This window comes from Oncorhynchus mykiss, chromosome 25 (genome assembly GCF_057628025.1).
Source record: "Oncorhynchus mykiss isolate SJ-2025 chromosome 25, ASM5762802v1, whole genome shotgun sequence".
Lineage (NCBI taxonomy): Eukaryota > Metazoa > Chordata > Actinopteri > Salmoniformes > Salmonidae > Oncorhynchus > Oncorhynchus mykiss.
The window spans coordinates 8,906,957-8,930,000 of record NC_143046.1 but is presented as its reverse complement, the minus strand read 5'-3'; the positions used below and the strand labels follow the sequence as shown (position 1 = coordinate 8,930,000).

The window sequence follows — 23,044 nt, the reverse complement described above, 5'->3', positions numbered from 1 at the left end:
TCCAGAACCTCCAGCGATGATCCCCAGTCTCCAGCAACGGTTCCCAGTCCAGAGCCTCCGACGATGATCCACGGTCCGGTTCTACAAAGGCGGAGGGATCAGCGTAAAGAGGGGGGGGGCTGCGTCCAGAACCGGAGCCGCCACCGAGGGTATATGCCCACCCGCACCCTCCCTTATAGGTTCAGGTTTGCGGCCGGAAGTCCACAACTTTAGGGGGGGGGGGGGGGCCAGATCTCAGACTCTGGTGATAGTTCACCTGCCAACAGGACAACGACCCTAAGCACACGGCCAAGACAACGCACGAGTGGCTTCGGGACAAGTCTCTAAATGTCCTTGAGTGGCCCAGCCAGAGCCCGGACCGATCAAAACCCGATCAAAAATCTTTAGAGAGACCTGAAAATAGCTGTGCAGCTCCCCATCCTACCTGACAGAACCTGAGAGGATCTGCAGAGAAGAATGGGATAAACTGCTACCAAGAAGACTCGAGTCTGTAATCGCTGCCAAAGGTAATTCAACAATGTACAGAGTAAAGGGCCTGAATACTTAAGTAAATGTGATATTTACATTTTTTCTTTTTAATAAATGTTGCTTTGTCATTATGGGGTATTGTGTGTAGATTGATGGGGACATTTTTATATTTAATCCATTTTAGAATAAGGCTGTAATGTACCAAACAACAGCTATATGCAGTAAAAAATAATATTTCGGTCACATTTTAATTGGACTATGCAACATGACAAATGGTTGTTCCAACTTCCAATCTTCACCTATACATTCCCCCACCATGCATCACATTCACTGCTTTAACAGCGTGCACTTATAAGGAGAAACTTTTTCTGAGCTGGCTGGCATTTCAGGAGGAGGCTTTTATGAGAAATGAAATGCCATTATAGGACATCCTTGACAGGTTCCATGACAGCAGGGTTCCTCTCAATGTCTCATTATTTAAGTGAAATGTATTCAAATTCAGTGGGCAGCTAGCTAGCTGGATCGATGTAGGCCCTGAAGCTGCATTTAAAATGGCACCCTATTCCTCATGTAGAGCACTACATAAAGGACAGGGCACCTATATAGTGCACTACTTTTTACGAGAGCCCTACGAGAGCCTTACGAGAGTCCTACGAGAGCCTTACGAGAGCCCTATGTGAAAGGGGAAAGGGAAAAGGGGGGGATTGCTAGTCAATTGTACAACTGAATATATTCAACTGAAATGTGTCTTCCACCTTTAACCCAACTCGTGTGGACCCTGGTCAAAAGCAGTGCACTTTACAGGGAATAGGAGGCCATTTGGCAGTGTCGCTGAAAGCTCTTGATGGCTAGATCTGACGGCCAGTACAACTAAGAGCCTAGCTACTCTGAGTTTGCTATGTCACATGTCTATAAGTAATGGCAGGCGACTAAATGAGCCTTTTCCTGGGCCCTGGGTTAGCTGTGACAGATGGGAGGACATGACAGCCTTAGAGGAGTGTGACTACAGAAAGACATTAATCAATATCCGGGCCGTGGCTCGGGATACCGAACGCAGAACAGTTGACGAGGGCATTATTCCAGTGGATTACAGAGAGACACAGAGAGAGAGAAAAAAAGAGACAGAGAGAGAGAGAGTGAGAAAGAGAGACAAAGATAGAGAGACAAAGAGAGAGAGAAACAAAGAGAGAGAATGAATGAGATGGAGAGAGAGAGACTGAGAGGGAGAGAGAGAGAGAGAGAGACAAAGAGAGAGAGAGAATGAGACGGAGAGAGAGAGAGAGACTGAGAGGGAGAGAGGGAGAGAGAGAGAGAGAGAGAGAGAGAGAGAAGGATGGGCTACCTTCCAAATGGCACCCTATTCTCTATATAGTGCAATACTTTTGACCCATCAAAAGGCTCATAGGACTCTGGTCAGAAGAAGTGCACTATATAGGGAATAGGGTGCCATTTGGGATGCATGCCAAGGGAGAGGTGTACCGCATGGAGCTGGTAGGGAGTGTGACGGAAGGCATAAAATGGACCAGTCAATGATTTTAGCAGACGTTGTGATGTTCGCTTGGTGTTTTAATCATCTTGAGAGTGAAAACAAGAGGGGGAGGTTAGGGGTACCATGATACTGAGCACCGCTGTATCATTCATCGGCTGAAGCAATCGACTGAGTACAGGAAGCACTCTGTTGAGAGGGCAAATCAAATGAAGATGTGGTCGGTCAATCATTCCAGCTAATATTAGACTAGTGGATTGGTGATATTGAACAGGTTAGGGGCTCCCGAGTGTCGCAGCGGTCTAAAGGCACTGCATCCCAGTGCAAGAGGCGTCACTACAGTCCCTGGTTTGAATCCAGGCGGTATCACATCCGGCCATGATTGGGAGCCCTATAGGGCGGTGCACAATTGGCTCAGCGTCGTCCGGGTTTGGCTGTCATTGTAAATAAGAATTAGTTCTTAACTGACCTGTCTAGTTAAATAAAAGTTTTTAAAAAATTACGGACATTGTCACCAGCAAAGCACCCCCACACCATCACACCTCCTCCTCCATGCTTCACGCTGGGCACCACACATGCGGAGAGCATCCGTTCACCTACTCTGCGTCGCACAAAGACATGACAGTTGGAACCAAAAATCTCAAATTTGGACTCAAAAGGACAGATTTCCACGATCTAATGTCCATTGCTTGTGTTTCTTGGCCCAAGCAAGTCTCTTCTTATTGGTTTACTTTAGTAGTTATTTCTTTGCAGCAATTCGACCATGAAGGCCTGATTCACACAGTCTCCTCTGAACAGTTGATGTTGAGACGTGTCTGTTACTTGAACTCTGTGAAGCGTTTATTTGGGCTGCAATTTTTGAGGCTGGTAACTCTGCAGCAGAGGTAACTATGGGTCTTCCTTTCCTATGACAGCCCTCATGAGAGCCTATTTCATCATTGCGCTTGATGGTTTTTTGCGACTGCACTTGAAGAAAATATCAAAGTTGACTGACCTTCATGTCATAAAGTAATGATTGACTATCGTTTCTCTTTGCTTATTTGAGCTGTTCTTGGACTTAGTCTTTTAACAAACAGGGCTATCTTCTGTATACCACCCTTACCTTGTCACAACACAACTGATTGGCTCAAACGCATTAAGAAGGAAAGACATTCCACAAATTAACTTTTAACAAGGCTCCCCTGTTGAATGAAATGCATTCCAGGTGACTACCACATGAAGCTGTTGAGAGAATGCCAAGGGTGTGCAAAGCTGTCATCAAGGCAAAGGCTGGCTACTTTGAAGAATCTCAAATATAAAATATATTTATATTTTTTGAACACTTTTTTGGTTGCTACATGATTCCATATGTGTTATTTAATCGTTTTGATGTCTTCACTATTATTCTACAATGTAGAAAATAGTTAAAAAAATAAGAAAAACCCTGTAATGAGTAGAAGTGTTCAAACATTTGACTGGTACTGTACGCATTCAGATATCTATTATTTTAATGTATTTGGAAATATGGTACACTTGGAAAGTATATGAAAATACTCAAATACACTCCCATGCATTTAATCCAGGTATTTGAAAATACTATTTGAAATAAGTATTGGGAAATACTCTCAAATACAATTCTGTATACTATTTGGTTTTTATATATCTCTTGCTTAAACTGACAGATGTATTGGGATGTATTTTTTACGATGCTGAATAGATTTCCTGCTCAGGCGCGGACATCGACCATAGGTTTCTTTTAACCTAATAGCCACCATCTAGCAGAGTACCTATCTACTAATGGGATCTACAATTACCATGTGATGTGATTTGGTGAAACAGGGCATTCTAAACTGACCATGTGATGTGATTTGGTGAAACAGGGCATTCTAAACTGACCATGTGATGTGATTTGGTGAAACAGGGCATTCTAAACTGACCATGTGATGTGATTTGGTGAAACAGGGCAGCTCAGCTTGAATCTGTAAATTACAAGTAAGGTGATAACACTTTATTTAGGCCTAGTAAACACTAGAGCGGGTTTGGTTTTAACCAATATATATATATATTATATAAAAGTGTGTTGGTTGCAATTGTGACAAGAAAATATGTTCAAGGTCAAGTACAGAATTTAGAAATGTGTAAACAGTATATTAAATCCATAGCTAGGTATGGATAAAATCACATTTACCTTAGTCGGTGTCTATAGCAGGAGAGGAGAGGAGATCAGCTGAAATTAATGGCTGAAATCTGGTCCCAGTCATCCACTCTGTTAAATACTACTTTAAGTACGGCACTGAATATAATATAATCTCTCTCTCTCTATCTCTCTCTCTCTCTCACACACACACACACACACACACACACACAGACACACACACACACACACACACACACACACACACACACACACACACACACACACACACACACACACACACACACACACACACACACACACACACACACACACACACACACACACACACAATAATGAATAATGGATACATCCCTTTTACCATATTCATACAATCATCTCATTTAGCAAGTTGCACAAACAAATATGATTGTTTAAAAACAGAACAATATAAATACAGTCCTTTTTAAATATATAGAGAGATTAATTTCAATTAAAAAAAAAGGAAATTAAAGCGTTCCATGATTGTTCCTTTTCAACCCCAGCAACAATCTCTCTAATTCATTCTAATTACAATACAGATGCCATGTTTCAGCCAAAAAGCAGTCAGGTAACTAATATTCCTTGTCATGTATAGCAGGTAATCTCATGTTAGGAGGAAAACAGGCCAAGTAGCCATTGAGGTATTTTAGTCTGTAAATGAATGTAGTGATCTGTAGCACCAGCTATCTTTCATTTATAATCATCCAAACAGGATATCTCCACTCCTCGCTACATTATAATCATCCCAACAGGATAATATCTCCACTCCTCTCTACATTACAATCATCGCAACAGGATAATATCTCCACTCCTCTCTACATTATAATCATCCCAACAGGATAATATCTCCACTCCTCTCTACATTATAATCATCCCAACAGGATAATATATCCACTCCTCTCTACATTATAATCATCCAAACAGGATAATATCTCCACTCCTCTCTACATTATAATCATCCCAACAGGATAATATCTCCACTCCTCTCTACATTATAATCATCCCAACAGGATAATATCTCCACTCCTCTCTACATTATAATCATCCCAACAGGATAATATCTCCACTCCTCTCTACATTATAATCATCCCAACAGGATAATATATCCACTCCTCTCTACATTATAATCATCCAAACAGGATATCTCCACTCCTCTCTACATTATAATCATCCAAACAGGATATCTCCACTCCTCTCTACATTATAATCATCCCAACAGGATAATATCTCCACTCCTCTCTACATTATAATCATCCCAACAGGATAATATCTCCACTCCTCTCTACATTACAATCATCCCAACAGGATATCTCCACTCCTCTCTCCATTATAATCATCCCAACAGGATAATATCTCCACTCCTCTCTACATTATAATCATCGCAACAGGATAATATCTCCACTCCTCTCTACATTACAATCATCCCAACAGGATAATATCTCCACTCCTCTCTACATTACAATCATCCCAACAGGATAATATCTCCACTCCTCTCTACATTATAATCATCCCAACAGGATAATATCTCCACTCCTCTCTACATTATAATCATCCCAACAGGATATCTCCACTCCTCTCTACATTATAATCATCCCAACAGGATAATATCTCCACTCCTCTCTACATTACAATCATCCCAACAGGATAATATCTCCACTCCTCTCTACATTATAATCATCCCAACAGGATAATATCTCCACTCCTCGCTACATTATAATCATCCCAACAGGATAATATCTCCACTCCTCTCTACATTATAATCATCCAAACAGGATATCTCCACTCCTCGCTACATTATAATCATCCCAACAGGATATCTCCGCTCCTCTCTACATTATAATCATCCCAACAGGATAATATCTCCACTCCTCTCTACATTACAATCATCCCAACAGGATAATATCTCCACTCCTCTCTACATTATAATCATCACAACAGGATAATATCTCCACTCCTCTCTACATTATAATCATCCCAACAGGATATCTCCACTCCTCTCTACATTATAATCATCCCAACAGGATAATATCTCCACTCCTCTCTACATTATAATCATCCCAACAGGATAATATCTCCACTCCTCTCTACATTACAATCATCCCAACAGGATAATATCTCCACTCCTCTCTACATTATAATCATCCCAACAGGATAATATCTCCACTCCTCTCTACATTATAATCATCCCAACAGGATAATATCTCCACTCCTCTCTACATTAAAATCATCCCAACAGGATAATATCTCCACTCTTCTCTACATTACAATCATCCCAACAGGATAATATCTCCACTCCTCTCTCCATTATAATCATCCCAACAGGATAATATCTCCACTCCTCTCTCCATTATAATCATCCCAACTGGAAACTATCTCCACTCCTCTCTACATTATAATCATCCCAACAGGATAATATCTCCACTCCTCTCTACATTACAATCATCCCAACAGGATAATATCTCCACTCCTCTCTACATTATAATCATCCCAACAGGACAATATCTCCACTCCTCTCTACATTACAATCATCCCAACAGGATAATATCTCCACTCCTCTCTACATTACAATCATCCCAACAGGATAATATCTCCACTCTTCTCTACATTATAATCATCCCAACAGGATAATATCTCCACTCTTCTCTACATTATAATTATCCCAACAGGATAATATCTCCACTCCTCTCTACATTATAATCATCCCAACAGGATAATATCTCCACTCCTCTCTCCATTATAATCATCCCAACAGGATAATATCTCCACTCCTCTCTACATTACAATCATCCCAACAGGATAATATCTCCACTCCTCTCTACATTATAATCATCCCAACAGGATAATATCTCCACTCCTCTCTACATTATAATCATCCCAACAGGATAATATCTCCACTCCTCTCTACATCAGAATATAATAAACATGTATCACAGTGGAGGCTGCTGAGGGGAGGACGGCTCGTAATAATGGCTGGAACAGAACAAATGGAATGGCATCAAACACCTGGAAACCATGGAAACCACGCGCTTGATGTATTCGATACCATTCCACTGATTCCGCTCCAGCCATTCCGACGAGACCGTCCTCCCCAATTAAGGTGCCACCAACCTCCTGTGATGTATCATAAAATGTTGGCAGCAAAGCTTACCAACAGTAAAAAGCTTGTTTTTACCCAAAGTAAAAAAAAATATATTCTGTGTACCTTTCAGTTGTATTCACACTTTACCATCCAGAACAACAATTAGCAAAAAGACAGAAGAGACCACGTCGACATAAATTACAAACAAAACAGTTTGAAATATTGCTGACATTGGACTAATGTTTTGAGCCAACTTCTTAATTGCCAGCTGTTCTACAAAAATCGCTTTAAAGCCAAATCTGTTGATATACTATCAGCAGACTAATACCCCTCACAACATTATGCATTAACAGTAAACACATGCATCCCCTTCAAGATTACACCTTTAAACGTGCTTGGTTTCTTTCTTTAAAAAAAAATTGTTTTAATGGCTATAAACATGAAGATTGCCTGAGTGGCGTTGAGAGAGAGCGTGACTTGCATACTTTATTCCGTGATGAATGAAAAGAAAGTACCTTTCTTGTGAGAAGCTTCTGTTTTGGGGCCTTGTGGGTCTAATAACAAAAAAGATCATGATTAAAACACATCATATTCTAACAGCAAGTACTCACATTGAGAAAAACAATGCGGAAAACAACAATAAAAAAACACATAGTATCACAACTTGCCAACACTTCAGAACTTATACAGGTAAGTGTGCGGCAGGGAAAGGAAGGAAAAATTGTGGTGGCCAAAATACTGAAGGCAATAGCAGGAAGGAGGGATGCACGAGTTTGTGTTGAAGAACGTCATAGCGGGTCGGGCAGGAGAGGAGGCGATGCAGAGATGAGAGGAGGGGTAGAGCAGGGGTGCAAGGCATAGTTCTTCACGGGAGGCAGAAGGTGAGGTTAGCAAAATGCACTAAGATGAAAAACATCAGACAAAGGAAAGATGCATAGACTACATGTCAAACTGGCTTCGCTTAGATCTGCTTGCATCATTTGGCTTTAAATGCTTAAATGCTTACATTTTCTTATCAAGCAACTGGTAAGTGATTCAAACTAATTTTCTAATAAATGGGATATAAAAATCTTATTTTTTTAGATTTTGTTAATCTAAAAAAATTATATTTTTACCTCTTCCACTCGAGGGGACCCCTGCAACTGAGCAGCAAAATTGGTGCAACACAAGAGAACAGGAACAGGAAGTGTACTTAGTGGACGAAGTGATATAGAAAAGTGATATAAAACACAAAGGCTCACACACAGACGTGATCAATTCATTGTTTTACCTGGGCCTTTTCCAGTCGTTACAGAAATGACCTTTTTTAAATGAATTGCCATGACTGAAGCTGGCCATGCATCATTTCAAACCTGGCTGGCGCTTCACCAATGCAGCACAACAAACCACTTAATTACAATTAAAGATAGAAGAATTAGTCCCATTATTGATCGCACTTATTTGGTAAGCATATCAAATAAATAAGGCATGCAAAAGATAGCACCAAAAATACCTGATAATAACCTTAATATTTCAACCTGTTCCATCTCACCTTTTACATCCAAAGGCTGTTCATGATAAGGTACTGTACATAACACATACATTAACACAAACATGCAGTACATTTTCAGAAGATCTTGATTAGATCAACAGAAAGGTTGCTCCTTCCCAGACGACATTTGCTGCTCATGTTGAAACACTGCCGGTCCGTTCCTAATTACTATCGCCTGTCGATCGCCTATCGCCTATCGCCTGTCGACACGGGTTAATTATTCTTCCTAGGCACATAGTAAATGTATTTTCTCAACAAAGATTGTGTGTTGATAAATGTGCTATTTTTTGCTCCGGAGGCGCATTGAATTTGTAAACCAGGCGACATGCAGCCTGCCTACTTTTCTATATGTGACAAGTGCCATTGAAGAGAGATGGCGACTACACAGAGCTGAAGTCTTTGTGGGGGATATTGTAATCTATCAACGTCAGGAGAAAAGGAAATCGTTCTTTAAGATAGATGGAAAGTATTCTGCATGACCATGAACTGTTGTAGACAGGTGATTGGAACTCTATAATCTGTCTGGATCTAGTGAGAATTATTATTCCTGTTGTTTTTTGTTGTTTTACACTCTGCAAGCAAAGGCAATCCCTCGGTGTCAACCTAAGCCTGAGTTTATCCTCTATTTGAGATCTGAAAACCCGATCCAAACATTAAACCAGAGCTTTGACTGTTTTCTTTGTTCAAAGCTTGCAATCTCATACTGGCAAATAACTAGCAATGTGTAAAATCAATTCTCCATATGGTACACAGAGGTGAAGGAAAGAAAAGCCTTTGTGCCAAATGTAAAGAACAGTGAATAATCGGCTATAAGAATGTACAATTGCGTTTTTAGAATGAATCCATCTGGGCTTGGTAGCGTCTCACTCACGCACCGTTTCACAAAAGGACAAATCTCGAAAGGCGACAGTTAAAACCGTCTAGCATGAAACATAAAAACAGTCGCTTTGGGGGGGTGGGGGGTGGGTGGGGGGGGGGGGGGGGGGACTTGAATTATCTTGTCAGAGTAAACAAATTATATGGCAACTTTAATGTCACACTCAAGTGTGGTCGCCGTTTTCCCACTTCCCAGTATCAGAAATGAAATGACCCAAATGACAGGAAGTGACAGTAGCCGTTATGACACCGTCTCCTCTCCTCCTCACAGTAGTATTAGAGAAGCTTCAGTGACCAGACGGGGAGAAGCAGCATCCGATTCAACAATCCAACCATTCTCACATGCCATTCATTAAATTAAAGAGTGTTAATGTTTGATATCATGCTGAATAACAACATCAAGGGCAAACTCCCAATAATAGGGCTTTAATAAATACACGACCTTGATATTATCTCATTCAAATAAATAGAATAAGGCTACTGTTTATTTCTTTTAAAAGGTATTTCTCCTATGTTTACATGTATAGGAGATGTATACTAGGAACAGATTTGTACTAAGTATTACAGTAACGGATGGTTGGATACTACAACCATCTTGGTGTGAATGGTGTCCTGTCCTGTCTTATCCTGTCCTGTCCTATCCTGTCCTATCCTGTCCTATCCTGTCTTATCCTGTCCTATCCTGTCCTGTCTTATCCTGTCCTATCCTGTCCTGTCTTATCCTGTCCTGTCTTATCCTGTCCTGTCTTATCCTGTCCTGTCCTATCCTGTCTTATCCTGTCCTGTCTTATCCTGTCCTATCCTGTCCTGTCTTATCCTGTCCTGTCTTATCCTGTCCTGTCCTATCCTGTCCTGTCTTATCCTGTCCTGTCCTATCCTGTCCTGTTCTATCCTGTCCTGTCTTATCCTGTCCTGTCCTATCCTGTCCTATCCTGTCCTGTCCTATCCTGTCCTATCCTGTCCTGTCTTATCCTGTCCTGTCTTATCCTGTCCTGTCTTATCCTGTCCTATCCTGTCCTGTCTTATCCTGTCCTGTCCCATCCTGTCCTATCCTATCCTGTCTTATCCTGTCCTGTCCTATCCTGTCCTATCCTGTCTTATCCTGTCTTATCCTGTCCTGTCCTATCCTGTCCTATCCTGTCCTATGACTGCTACATCATCCATTCAGTCTGCTGTGTCCTTGCGATTTTGCCTCTCCCTAGACTTTGAAACATGATCAATACTTCTGTTATAACTCAGGTAGATTCAGTCCTGAAATGCTATCAAACATCTACTCCCAGTTCAGTACGGTACGTCAGTCCAAATGTCTAGATCCAAGAGTCGAGCATCCGGAGTAGCTGAATGTATCCTCATTCATCAAACATAGTAGAATAATAAAAATAATTAAATTGTTTTAAGAAGGCAGACTGAAGTTTCAATGTCTAAAAGTAATGTAGTTAGTGATTGGTGTGTGTGTGTGTGTGTGTGTGTGTGTGTGTGTGTTATATTAACTCTGTTTAGGGTTGTGTTCTTTACTGAACCCCACTCCTTTAATGTTCCTGAAGTAGTCAGCAGATCAGTCCAGTTGGTTCCCCGTTGCCATGTGTATATGAACACAGCAGCATCTGAACACTGCCCCCTCCCCCCTCTCTCATTAGGGTATTCCATTAATCCTATTAGTTACCCATTAAACAAGTGCTGATAACACGAAATGAACGTCAAGCCCCACCAGCTAATAATATTTCATCTCCCCAGTCAGGTAGGTTGAAACAAAAAGAGAAGGAGAAGAAAAAGAGGTACAACAGAGAAAGAGAGGGAAAGAGAGGGAGAGGGAGAGGGAGAGTGAGAGGGAGAGGGAGAGAGAGAGAGAGAGAGAGGGGGAGAGGGAGAGGGAGGGAGGGAGGGAGAGAGAGAGAGAGAGAGGGAGAGGGAGAGGGAGAGAGGGAGAGGGAGATGGAGGGAGAGAGAGGGAGAGGGAGAGAAGCATAACAGGTGAAAGACACATCCCTGCGTAGGGAAAAATAAGACAGAAGCCAGAAACAGTAAATATATGGCAGCAAGGACTGTATATTTACAGATGTTGACTTGTCTCGCAAAACTAATTCAGAAGCAAAGTGACACAGCTAGTTCATTGTGAAAGCGTTTGGTTACACTGATCATCACTGTGATGTGACACGGCAGGCTTTAAAAAGGATTTGAGAGTAAGAGGAGAGAGCAGAGAGGACTAAGTGACTGACTGGCTGTCTGACTGACTAAGTGACTGACTGGCTGTCTGACTGACTGTCTGACTGACTGGCTGTCTGACTGGCTGTCTGACTGACTGGCTGTCTGACTGGCTGTCTGACTGGCTGTCTGACTGTCTGACTGTCTGGCTGACTGACTGACTGACTGGCTGTCTGACTGACTGACTGGCTGTCTGACTGACTGGCTGTCTGGCTGTCTGACCGACTGACTGACTGACTGACTGGCTGTCTGGCTGTCTGACCGACTGACAGTCTGACTGGCTGACTGACTGGCTGTCTGACTGGCTGTCTGACTGACTGGCTGTCTGACTGGCTGTCTGACTGTCTGACTGGCTGGCTGGCTGACTGACTGACTGGCTGTCTGACTGTCTGGCTGTCTGACAGACTGGCTGTCTGACTTGCTGACTGACTGACTGTCTGTCTGTCTGTCTGTCTGTCTGTCTGACTGTCTGACTGGCTGGCTGACTGTTGACTGGCTGGCTGACTGGCTGACTGGCTGGCTGTATGACTGTCTGACAGGCATCAGAAGCAGCAGTAACAACCCAGGGTGGGGTGATGACTGACTGACTGACAGGGTGGGGTGGTGATGTGTATTTTGGTGGAATCTGCACAGCCTCATGGTTGTCGGCCAAGCTGCCCCTCACTGTGACTGATGAGGAGGGACAAGGTTGAAGAGGAGACTGAAGTCACAGCTGTACCCCCCACCACTGTTCATCACTGCAGTGCAGGCAGAGTGGAGCCCTAGATTACACCAGTCACCCTGCCTATAGCTCATCAGAGGTGCGAGGGGAAAGCTAGCAGGGTAAACAATCAGTCAAGACTACCTTAACCTTCATAGTCGTTGCTGGAGAATGAACGTTAAAGTGGAATGAATTAAATGTTAAAAAGAAACTCGTAGACCATACAGGGGAGATCCCAAATCTGTCAGAAGGATATTTCTTTTTTTCCATTCCAATAGAGAACCTGCTAAATCAATTAGAAGGCTTCCCCACAGTGAGTCCCAGTCATGATCAGTGTAATTTCCTCTCATGCCGGCACATTCGAAGCTTCAGGCAATTCTCTGCTATTCTCTCCCTGTTTTTCACTGTTGCTGTGCCACCACATTAGCAGGGATGGTGGTAGATTGAGGAGGTGTGCTCCTTTGTTAGCCCTACAGAGAATGCCTTAGCAGTTCTAACGTTCTAACATTCTAATGATCTAAAGAATGACTCAGCAGTTCAAACATTCTAATGTTCTAAAGAATGCCTTCTAACGTTCTAACATTCTAATGTTCTAAAGAATGCCTTTTAACATTCTAATGTTTTAAAGAATGCCTCAACAGTTCTACATTCTAATGTTCCAAAGAATGCCTTCTTACGTTCTAACATTCTAATGTTCTAAAGAATGCCTTCAAACATTCTAATGTTCTAAAGAATGCATTCTAACGTTCTAACATTCTAATGTTCTAAAGAATGCCTTCTAACGTTCTAACATTCTAATGTTCTAAAGAATGCCATCTAACATTCTGTTCTAAAGAATGCCTTTAAACCTTCTAACATTCTAATGTTGTAAAGAATGCCTTCCAATGTTCTAACATTCCAATGTTCTAAAGAATGCCTTCTAACATTCTAAAGTTCTAAAGAAGGCCTTCTAACGTTCTAACATCCTAATGTTCTAAAGAATTCCTTCTAACGTTCTAACATTCTAAAGAATGCCTTATAACATTATAATGTTCTAAAGAATGCCTTCTAAAGTTCTAACGTTCTAACATTCTAAAGAATGCCTTAGCAGTTCTAACGTTCTATTGTTCTAAAGAATGTCTTCTAACGTTCCAACATTCTAATGTTCTAAAGAATGCCTTCTAATGTTCTAACATTCTAATGTTCTAAAGAATGCCTTAGCAGTTCTAACATTCTAATGTTCTAAAGAATGCCTTAGCAGTTCTAACGTTCTATTGTTCTAAACAATGCCTTCTAACGTTCTAACATTGTAAGGTTATAAAGAATGCCTTCTAACGTTCCAATGTTCTAAAGAATGCCTTCTAATGTTCTAACATTCTAATGTTCCAAAGAATGCCGTCTAACGTTCTAACATTCTAATGTTCCAAAGAATGCCTTCTAACGTTCTAATGTTCTAAAGAATGCCTTTGCAGTTCTACAATTCTATAAACACTATTTTTGAAGTTCTAATTATATAAAGGGTATTTTTATCATTCTAATTATATAAAGGATATCTTTACCATTCTAATTATATAAAGGATATCTTTACCATTCTAATTGTATAAAGGATATCTTTACCATTCTAATTATATAAAGGATATCTTTACCATTCTAATTATATAAAGGATATCTTTACCATTCTAATTGTATAAAGGATATCTTTACCATTCTAATTATATAAAGGATATCTTTACCATTCTAATTGTATAAAGGATATCTTTACCATTCTAATTATATAAAGGATATCTTTACCATTCTAATTATATAAAGGGTATTTTTATCATTCTAATTATATAAAGGATATCTTTACCATTCTAATTATATAAAGGATATCTTTACCATTCTAATTGTATAAAGGATATCTTTACCATTCTAATTATATAAAGGATATCTTTACCATTCTAATTATATAAAGGATATCTTTACCATTCTAATTATATAAAGGATATCTTTACCATTCTAATTGTATAAAGGATATCTTTACCATTCTAATTATATAAAGGATATCTTTACCATTCTAATTATATAAAGGATATCTTTACCATTCTAATTGCATAAAGGATATCTTTACCATTTTAATTCTATATAATATATTAGCAGTTCTAAAGTTCCACTGTGTTTACTGTATATCTTATAAACAACCATCATTCTCTGATGAAGACGTTTCTTAGTCTTTGTACAGACGTTCATTATTAAGAAATGACCTGCCGGCCTGTTTATTTCATGAATGGGATTCATGTGTTTGGCTGGCAGGGATGGGAGAAGGACTACTTGAATGAGTGAGTCTACCACTCACACTACAAATACAGTGTTGACCTGACAGCCATGACTAACCTCTGAATCTATCTCACATTGTTCCATTCCATGACAATAGGCCTCTCGCCACACACTAGTCATATAATTAACATTATACTCTACGTAAAGTCATGTATTTTCTCTTAATATGCAAAGACATGTTACATTAGGGGCGGCAGGGTAGCCTAGTGGTTAGAGCGTTGGGCTAGTAAATAAAAATTAGAACACTGTTAGCTTTCATATCCGACCCTATTTAGACTCACTAGCACGAAAACGGCTATTGTGCTTCTTGTATTAGTGCTCTTGACAAGCCCGCGGAGGCTGAGCGGATCCTGTCGTGAACACTTTCTCTGGGCATTGTACTATAACGGTGATGGAGGGTTCTATTACAGCAGTGGATCACAACAGAACACAACACTCTAGTTTCATATATCAAAGTAACTGTGATATATAGTAGGTTTAGCTGAGAGCAGAACTCTACAGGTGCCAGACAAGACCAGCACAGCATACGATCTGTCGTGATGTTATCACTGTGAATTGAGACGTCGGCTTAAAAAAACAACATTCATACCAAAGCCTCTGAACATCAAACAGTTTAATAAAGCAAAGAAAAAGTGTTGTTGTTGTTGTTGTTGTTGTTGTTGTTGTTGTTGTTGTTGCAGTGAACATTGTGAGCGAAGTGAGTATTGTGTTAGAGACGTTATGTAGTCTAACTGTATGAGCAGATGTGGTTTTGCAACTCTAGCAGGCTGAATAATTCATGCTTAGTCACAGCAAACACTCCTGGATTCAGTACTGCATATACTGAGATATCATACTCATGGAAATCACATGTAACATACCTGTAAAAAGCACAGCAATTCTGGGGCCAAAACATCATGTTAAACATGGACACAGAGTAGCAGTCCCATTGTAGTTAGTTAACGTGAAATATTTGCAAAGTATCAAAGCATGTATGATAGATAGATAATCAGAATCAAATTCCTTCAAATGTCTTCAGAAACAATCTCAGTGTATGGTATGGAAACTGGTTGTTTGTGGGAGTGGTTTCTCATGCAGAACATTGGATTCATATTTTTGTCTTATTATTATAGACCCCCACAATTACGGAATTGTGGGGGGTAATATTCCAATATATATATATATATATATATTTATACCATATTTATATATATATATATTTACCATATGTGAATTATTATACCACCTCAGATAAGGATGTACTGATAAAAATTGTAGTATTAATATTAGAGCAGAAAATATTATAAAATAAAGGAACTCTCATCAAAATTATGAAGACTTCTTTCAAACGCTCCAACATAAATTTGGTGTGTTGCCACAACAGTGCTCTACCATTAAACAACATGGTTGGGATATGAGTCATCATAACGTAGCTGTATTGCCATAGTTCAATAAGGAAACCCCTCTGACATGTATCTTTATGGGGGCTTCCATATAGGGAAAGGTCACTTTTAACGTTACGGAAAACATGTTTAGCAACACACTGCCTTTACCACCAAAACAGACATTCAGGACATTGAGACGGTTGTGACGTTTTTTGTACAGGAATGTAGCCAGCCATAAACAACTTCATTGTAGCCACATCCTGTAAATATATTGAGGATTTGTGAATATCGTAACAGCTTCAATTCGATATTTTAAGGTTTAAAAGTGTGACGTGTTTGTTTAAGGTGCAAAAAGTGTTCAAATTTGTTAAAATTAAATTTAAAAAAAAGGTTAATAAGTGTGTTTAATGTGTGAAAATGACCTCACTTGAAAAATGTATTCAAAGAACCAACACATTTTAATCAGAATTATTTGCTAAAGCCCAAATCAATAGTAAAATGAAGGTGTAATATATATATTCATATTATATAGATTTCAATGTTTAACTACACTGTCCTCTCTTTACGATCCTGACTGGAATATGTTATTTCTGGTTGTGCTTGGCTACATTCCTGTTTTATCCCACTGTGTCTCGGTGGCTGCTCCTACCTTTGAAATTAGGTCTGATTCTTGCATCGTAACCCGAAACTTTGCCCATGAGTTTGTCCAGGAACTCAGAGGGAGGCATTGGGGAGGCGGCTTTTCGAGCCGCGGCTTCTTTAGAGGCTGCCAAGCTAGAGAGAGAAGAGAGAAAATAAAAAAAGAGAGCGAGAGAGCGAGAGAGCGAGCGAGAGAGAGAGAGAGAGAGAGAGAGAGAGAGAGAGAGAGAGAGAGAGAGAGAGAGAGAGAGAGAGAGAGAGAGAGAGAGAGAGAGAGAGATATGGGTGCACAACTGAGATTTAAAATGGTGAGTTGTTGTCATACATAGCATCATTCTGAGAGTAATCCCATCCAACAAGTATTTTCTGTTGAGGGATGCTACCTTTACGGGTTCCCTTCCCTTGTCCATTTGTTATATAATGTGCCTCAATATGAGGTATGAACTATGTTACTTGTCTTCCAAATGAATAGAGCAGTTTGATCAGCTCCATGTAATGTAGGGACTTTGTGGGGAACTTTTAGGAAGTCTCCACTTGGTGAGTTATATGCTCAGAGGACAATCAATAATATTGATTGTCCATTAAGTTGTTGATATTTGACTCCTTCACATCGTAGCCTACAACACAAGCATTTCGTTACACCCGTAATTTTATCTGCTAAATATGTGCAGGTGACCAATAACATTTGATTTGATATAAACACAGAACATACATCATGTTTATTGGATATTTTCTAAATGTCTTATCTACATGCATTGTTTTATGTTCTATATCCATCAACAAAATAATATTAACATTTCCTACACAGAATAAAAGCAAGATTTTACATAACCACAAATACCTGTAACCTCACAATCCATTTCCTGTGATGACAGGATAATGAAACAATCAACGTTTTTGAAAATATCACAAACATACCAATTTATAGCTCCAAAAAGAAAGCTGAAAACAGAAAATATGTTAATTACTTCTCCATTTGTTCGGAGAATTTGCATATTCTGCATATCAAGGAATAAACCATCTAGTGGATAATAAGGGATGACAGATAATGACCAGGGTGGCATTCCCTTTAATGTCTCATGCAAGCAGTCCAGGGCCTGCCAGGGGGCCTGGTCCACCCTTACTTACCTCCTTTCCCTTCCAAATAAAATACTGAAATACTGATTATTTATTTGACGGAGACGAGCGCCGACAGAAAGACAAAATCAATCCCAGTTAAAGCGTCAGAACGAGTAAAACAGCGCCCCCTATCTGTCTCGGTATGTGTAGACAATGTATCTGACGCCGTCTGGAATGAAAGAGTGTATCATGTCATACTATTTCTGACCAGACAGCATCAGATACATGGGATACATATAGAGTGGCGCTGTTTCTCTGGGATTACATACAGATATCTGGTTTCAGCCTTTTACCAATTGGAAAGGAAAGTTGGCGGGTGCATAGTGCATTATTAGAATGACGGATTGCCCTAAATTTAATTGATGTTGAGCCAAAATGATATAATTACTCCTGTCTAAATAAAATAATTCAAAACACTTCACCAGGGAGCACGACTTAGCCACATTGGATCATTAGCTTCTAGCCACATTGGATCCTTAGCTTCTAGCCACATTGGATCATTAGCTTCTAGCCACATTGGATCATTAGCTTCTAGCCACATTGGATCCTTAGCTTCTAGCCACATTGGATCATTAGCTTCTAGCCACATTGGATCATTAGCTTCTAGCCACATTGGATCCTTAGCTTCTAGCCACATTGGATCCTTAGCTTCTAGCCACATTGGATCCTTAGCTTCTAGCCACATTGGATCATTAGCTTCTAGCCACATTGGATCCTTAGCTTCTAGCCACATTGGATCATTAGCTTCTAGCCACATTGGATCCTTAGCTTCTAGCCACATTGGATCATTAGCTTCTAGCCACATTGGATCATTAGCTTCTAGCCACATTGGATCATTAGCTTCTAGCCACATTGGATCATTAGCTTCTAGCCACATTGGATCATTAGCTTCTAGCCACATTGGATCATTAGCTTCTAGCCACATTGGATCATTAGCTTCTAGCCACATTGGATCATTAGCTTCTAGCCACATTGGATCATTAGCTTCTAGCCACATTGGATCCTTAGCTTCTAGCCACATTGGATCCTTAGCTTCTAGCCACATTGGATCATTAGCTTCTAGCCACATTGGATCATTAGCTTCTAGCCACATTGGATCATTAGCTTCTAGCCACATTGGATCATTAGCTTCTAGCCACATTGGATCATTAGCTTCTAGCCACATTGGATCCTTAGCTTCTAGCCACATTGGATCCTTAGCTTCTAGCCACATTGGATCCTTAGCTTCTAGCCACATTGGATCATTAGCTTCTAGCCACATTGGATCATTAGCTTCTAGCCACATTGGATCATTAGCTTCTAGCCACATTGGATCCTTAGCTTCTAGCCACATTGGATCCTTAGCTTCTAGCCACATTGGATCATTAGCTTCTAGCCACATTGGATCCTTAGCTTCTAGCCACATTGGATCATTAGCTTCTAGCCACATTGGATCCTTAGCTTCTAGCCACATTGGATCCTTAGCTTCTAGCCACATTGGATCCTTAGCTTCTAGCCACATTGGATCCTTAGCTTCTAGCCACATTGGATCCTTAGCTTCTAGCCACATTGGATCCTTAGCTTCTAGCCACATTGGATCCTTAGCTTCTAGCCACATTGGATCCTTAGCTTCTAGCCACATTGGATCCTTAGCTTCTAGCCACATTGGATCCTTAGCTTCTATTTAAAAAAAATGCTGTGGATTGCTTCAAATCACAAGTGTGGGGGAAGACTGTAATTTGTGTAGTGAACGTGGCAATTGGTCTAGCTGATTGATTTGCGGCTATCAGTGACAAGCGTCTAAAATATGTGTGAACATCATGTTTTCTTGAGCAGAATTTAAAATATTGAGACAGGAAGAAGGGGAGGGAGGTGTGGTGAAAATATGGTGTGTCTCCAGAATGCATGCTATATAGGAAAGTGGCCGTTTTTCAATGTCTTGTTTCGGATCGACTTAAACTCGTAGGGCACATATTTTTTTTCTTCGCCTCACACAACTCAACAAAGTCTGTTTTTTTAAACATCCATTGCAAATGATAGTTCCTGAGAATATGAAAAATCTTTCCAACACTCCTGGCCTCGATAATCACCAGACTCGATGTGAAAGAACCAAATTTCATGATCTGATGATCCCATATATCCTGTGGAAACGTCACAAAGAAACAGCTTTCTATACCAAACTCACTGGCGCAGGAAACGTCGAGGGCAGGAAATAGGCTAGTTGATACAATCTTGCAAGTTCGTTAGCAACAGGATCGGGCCCGACACTGTGATAATTAGATACAAATGTCGAACTTCACTAGCAATAGCTCAAATCATAACAGATAGAAAGGGGGGCAGACAGGTGGAGAAGAGAGATGAATGTGATTGTAAGGACCTGAATTTTCGTCAGGATATTTTCTACTGTTTTTATTTTGTCGGCTTTAGGCCTATGGTTGAGGGTGGAAGTTATAGGCCTACTGCTGCATTGCCCTATAGGGTATCTCTGAGTTCTATGCTCATGCCTTCAGCCGCCAATGGAACACAGTGTATCAATGTGTCCAAATGGTAGAGGCTAGTGCTCTTGCCATAGTTGAGTTATAACTTTTTGATTTTACTTCAGATTTTTATGATTAATCTCGTGATAATGATTTGGGAAAACAAATTAAAATGAAACCGTTCCACGAAAATGTGCATAAATAAATATTCATAACTGGCACGCAGATAAGTAGAAATGGTAGAATAAATTGTAAGCTTCCCCAAACTTGAACCTCACGAGCTGCCTATGATCTTTACTAATACTACCATTTAAAAAATGCGCCCTCCTCTGGAATTCAAATGCCCTTCCAACTGATGGCCTCGGGTCTGATTGCAGTCTTCTGAAACTGAGATGGTAAAGAAAAGAAAAGTTCCAATAAACACCACCGCAAAATACAACTAAAATCTATGTGTGATCGTGATCATAACACCAAAGACGAGGCTTATTTTTTATACCACTGTGATCATTAACGCAACAACATATGGCATATTTTGTCATGTCAGCGCAAAAGGTAATCCTACACATATCAACCAACTGCCCCCATCACTAGACTAACATATTAACCAACTGCCCAAATCAGTAGACTAACATATTAACCAACTGCCCCCATCAGTAGACTAACATATCGACCAACTGCCCCCATCAGTAGACTAACATATCAACCAACTGCCCCCATCAGTAGACTAACATATTAACCAACTGCCCCCATCAGTAGACTAACATATTAACCAACTGCCCCCATCAGTAGACTAACAAATTAACCAACTGGCCCATCAGTAGACTAACATATTAACCAACTGCCCCCATCAGTAGACTAACATATTAACCAACTGCCCCCATCAGTAGACTAACAAATTAACCAACTGGCCCATCAGTAGACTAACATATTAACCAACTGGCCCCATCAGTAGACTAACATATTAACCAACTGCCCCATCAGTAGACTAACATATTAACCAACTGCCCCCATCAGTAGACTAACATATTAACCAACTGCCCCCATCAGTAGACTAACATATTAACCAACTGGCCCCATCAGTAGAATAACATATTAACCAACTGGCCCCATCAGTAGACTAACATATTAACCAACTGCCCCCCCCCATCAGTAGACTAACATATTAACCAACTGCCCCCATTAGTAGACTAACATATTAACCAACTGCCCCATCAGTAGACTAACATATTAACCAACTGCCCCCATCAGTAGACTAACATATTAACCAACTGGCCCCCATCAGTAGACTAACATATTAACCAACTGCCCCCCCCCCCATCAGTAGACTAACATATTAACCAACTGCCCCACCCCATCAGTAGACTAACATATTAACCAACTGCCCCATCAGTAGACTAACATATTAACCAACTGCCCCCATCAGTAGACTAACATATTAACCAACTGCCCCCATCAGTAGACTAACAAATTAACCAACTGGCCCATCAGTAGACTAACATATTAACCAACTGGCCCCATCAGTAGACTAACATATTAACCAACTGCCCCATCAGTAGACTAACATATTAACCAACTGCCCCCATCAGTAGACTAACATATTAACCAACTGCCCCCATCAGTAGACTAACATATTAACCAACTGGCCCCATCAGTAGAATAACATATTAACCAACTGGCCCCATCAGTAGACTAACATATTAACCAACTGCCCCCCCCCATCAGTAGACTAACATATTAACCAACTGCCCCCATTAGTAGACTAACATATTAACCAACTGCCCCATCAGTAGACTAACATATTAACCAACTGCCCCCATCAGTAGACTAACATATTAACCAACTGGCCCCCATCAGTAGACTAACATATTAACCAACTGCCCCCCCCCCCCATCAGTAGACTAACATATTAACCAACTGCCCCACCCCATCAGTAGACTAACATATTAACCAACTGCCCCCATTAGTAGACTAACATATTAACCAACTGCCCCACCCCATCAGTAGACTAACATATTAACCAACTGCCCCCCCCCCATCAGTAGACTAACATATTAACCAACTGCCCCCATCAGTAGACTAACATATTAAGCAACTGCCCCCATCAGTAGAGTAACATATTAACCAACTGCCCTCATCAGTAGACTAACATATTAACCAACTACCCCCATCAGTAGACTAACATATTAACCAACTGCCCCCATCAGTAGAGAAACATATTAACCAACTGCCCTCATCAGTAGACTAACATATTAACCAACTGCCCCCATCAGTAGACTAACATATTAACCAACTGCCCTCCCCCATCAGTAGACTAACATATTAACCAACTGCCCCCATCAGTAGACTAACATATTAACCAACTGCCCCCATCAGTAGACTAACATATTAACCAACTGCCCCATCAGTAGACTAACATATTAACCAACTGCCCCCCCCCATCAGTAGACTAACATATTAACCAACTGGCCCATCAGTAGACTAACATATTAACCAACTGCCCCATCAGTAGACTAACAAATTAACCAACTGCCCCCCCCCATCAGTAGACTAACATATTAACCAACTGCCCCATCAGTAGACTAACATATTAACCAACTGGCCCCATCAGTAGACTAACATATTAACCAACTGGCCCCATCAGTAGACTAACATATTAACCAACTGCCCCCCCCCA

The 23,044-nt window shown here is 40.5% G+C and overlaps 1 protein-coding gene across 2 annotated transcripts in view; it reads right to left on the bottom strand.

The window, feature by feature from the left end:
* LOC110504553 (glycine receptor subunit alphaZ1) overlaps positions 1 to 23,044 on the bottom strand; it is a 96,332-nt gene that overhangs the window by 60,699 nt on the left and 12,589 nt on the right. Inside the window, exons 2-4 of one of the 2 annotated variants that reach the window (XM_036969878.2) lie at positions 16,806 to 16,930; positions 8,304 to 8,330; positions 7,704 to 7,742 (exon numbers count right to left, since the gene is read on the bottom strand). In XM_036969878.2, coding sequence (XP_036825773.1) covers positions 7,704 to 7,742; positions 8,304 to 8,330; positions 16,806 to 16,930 — 191 coding nt within the window. The remainder of the gene's footprint in view (positions 1 to 7,703; positions 7,743 to 8,303; positions 8,331 to 16,805; positions 16,931 to 23,044) is intronic. The other variant, XM_036969880.2, reaches the window with a different exon arrangement.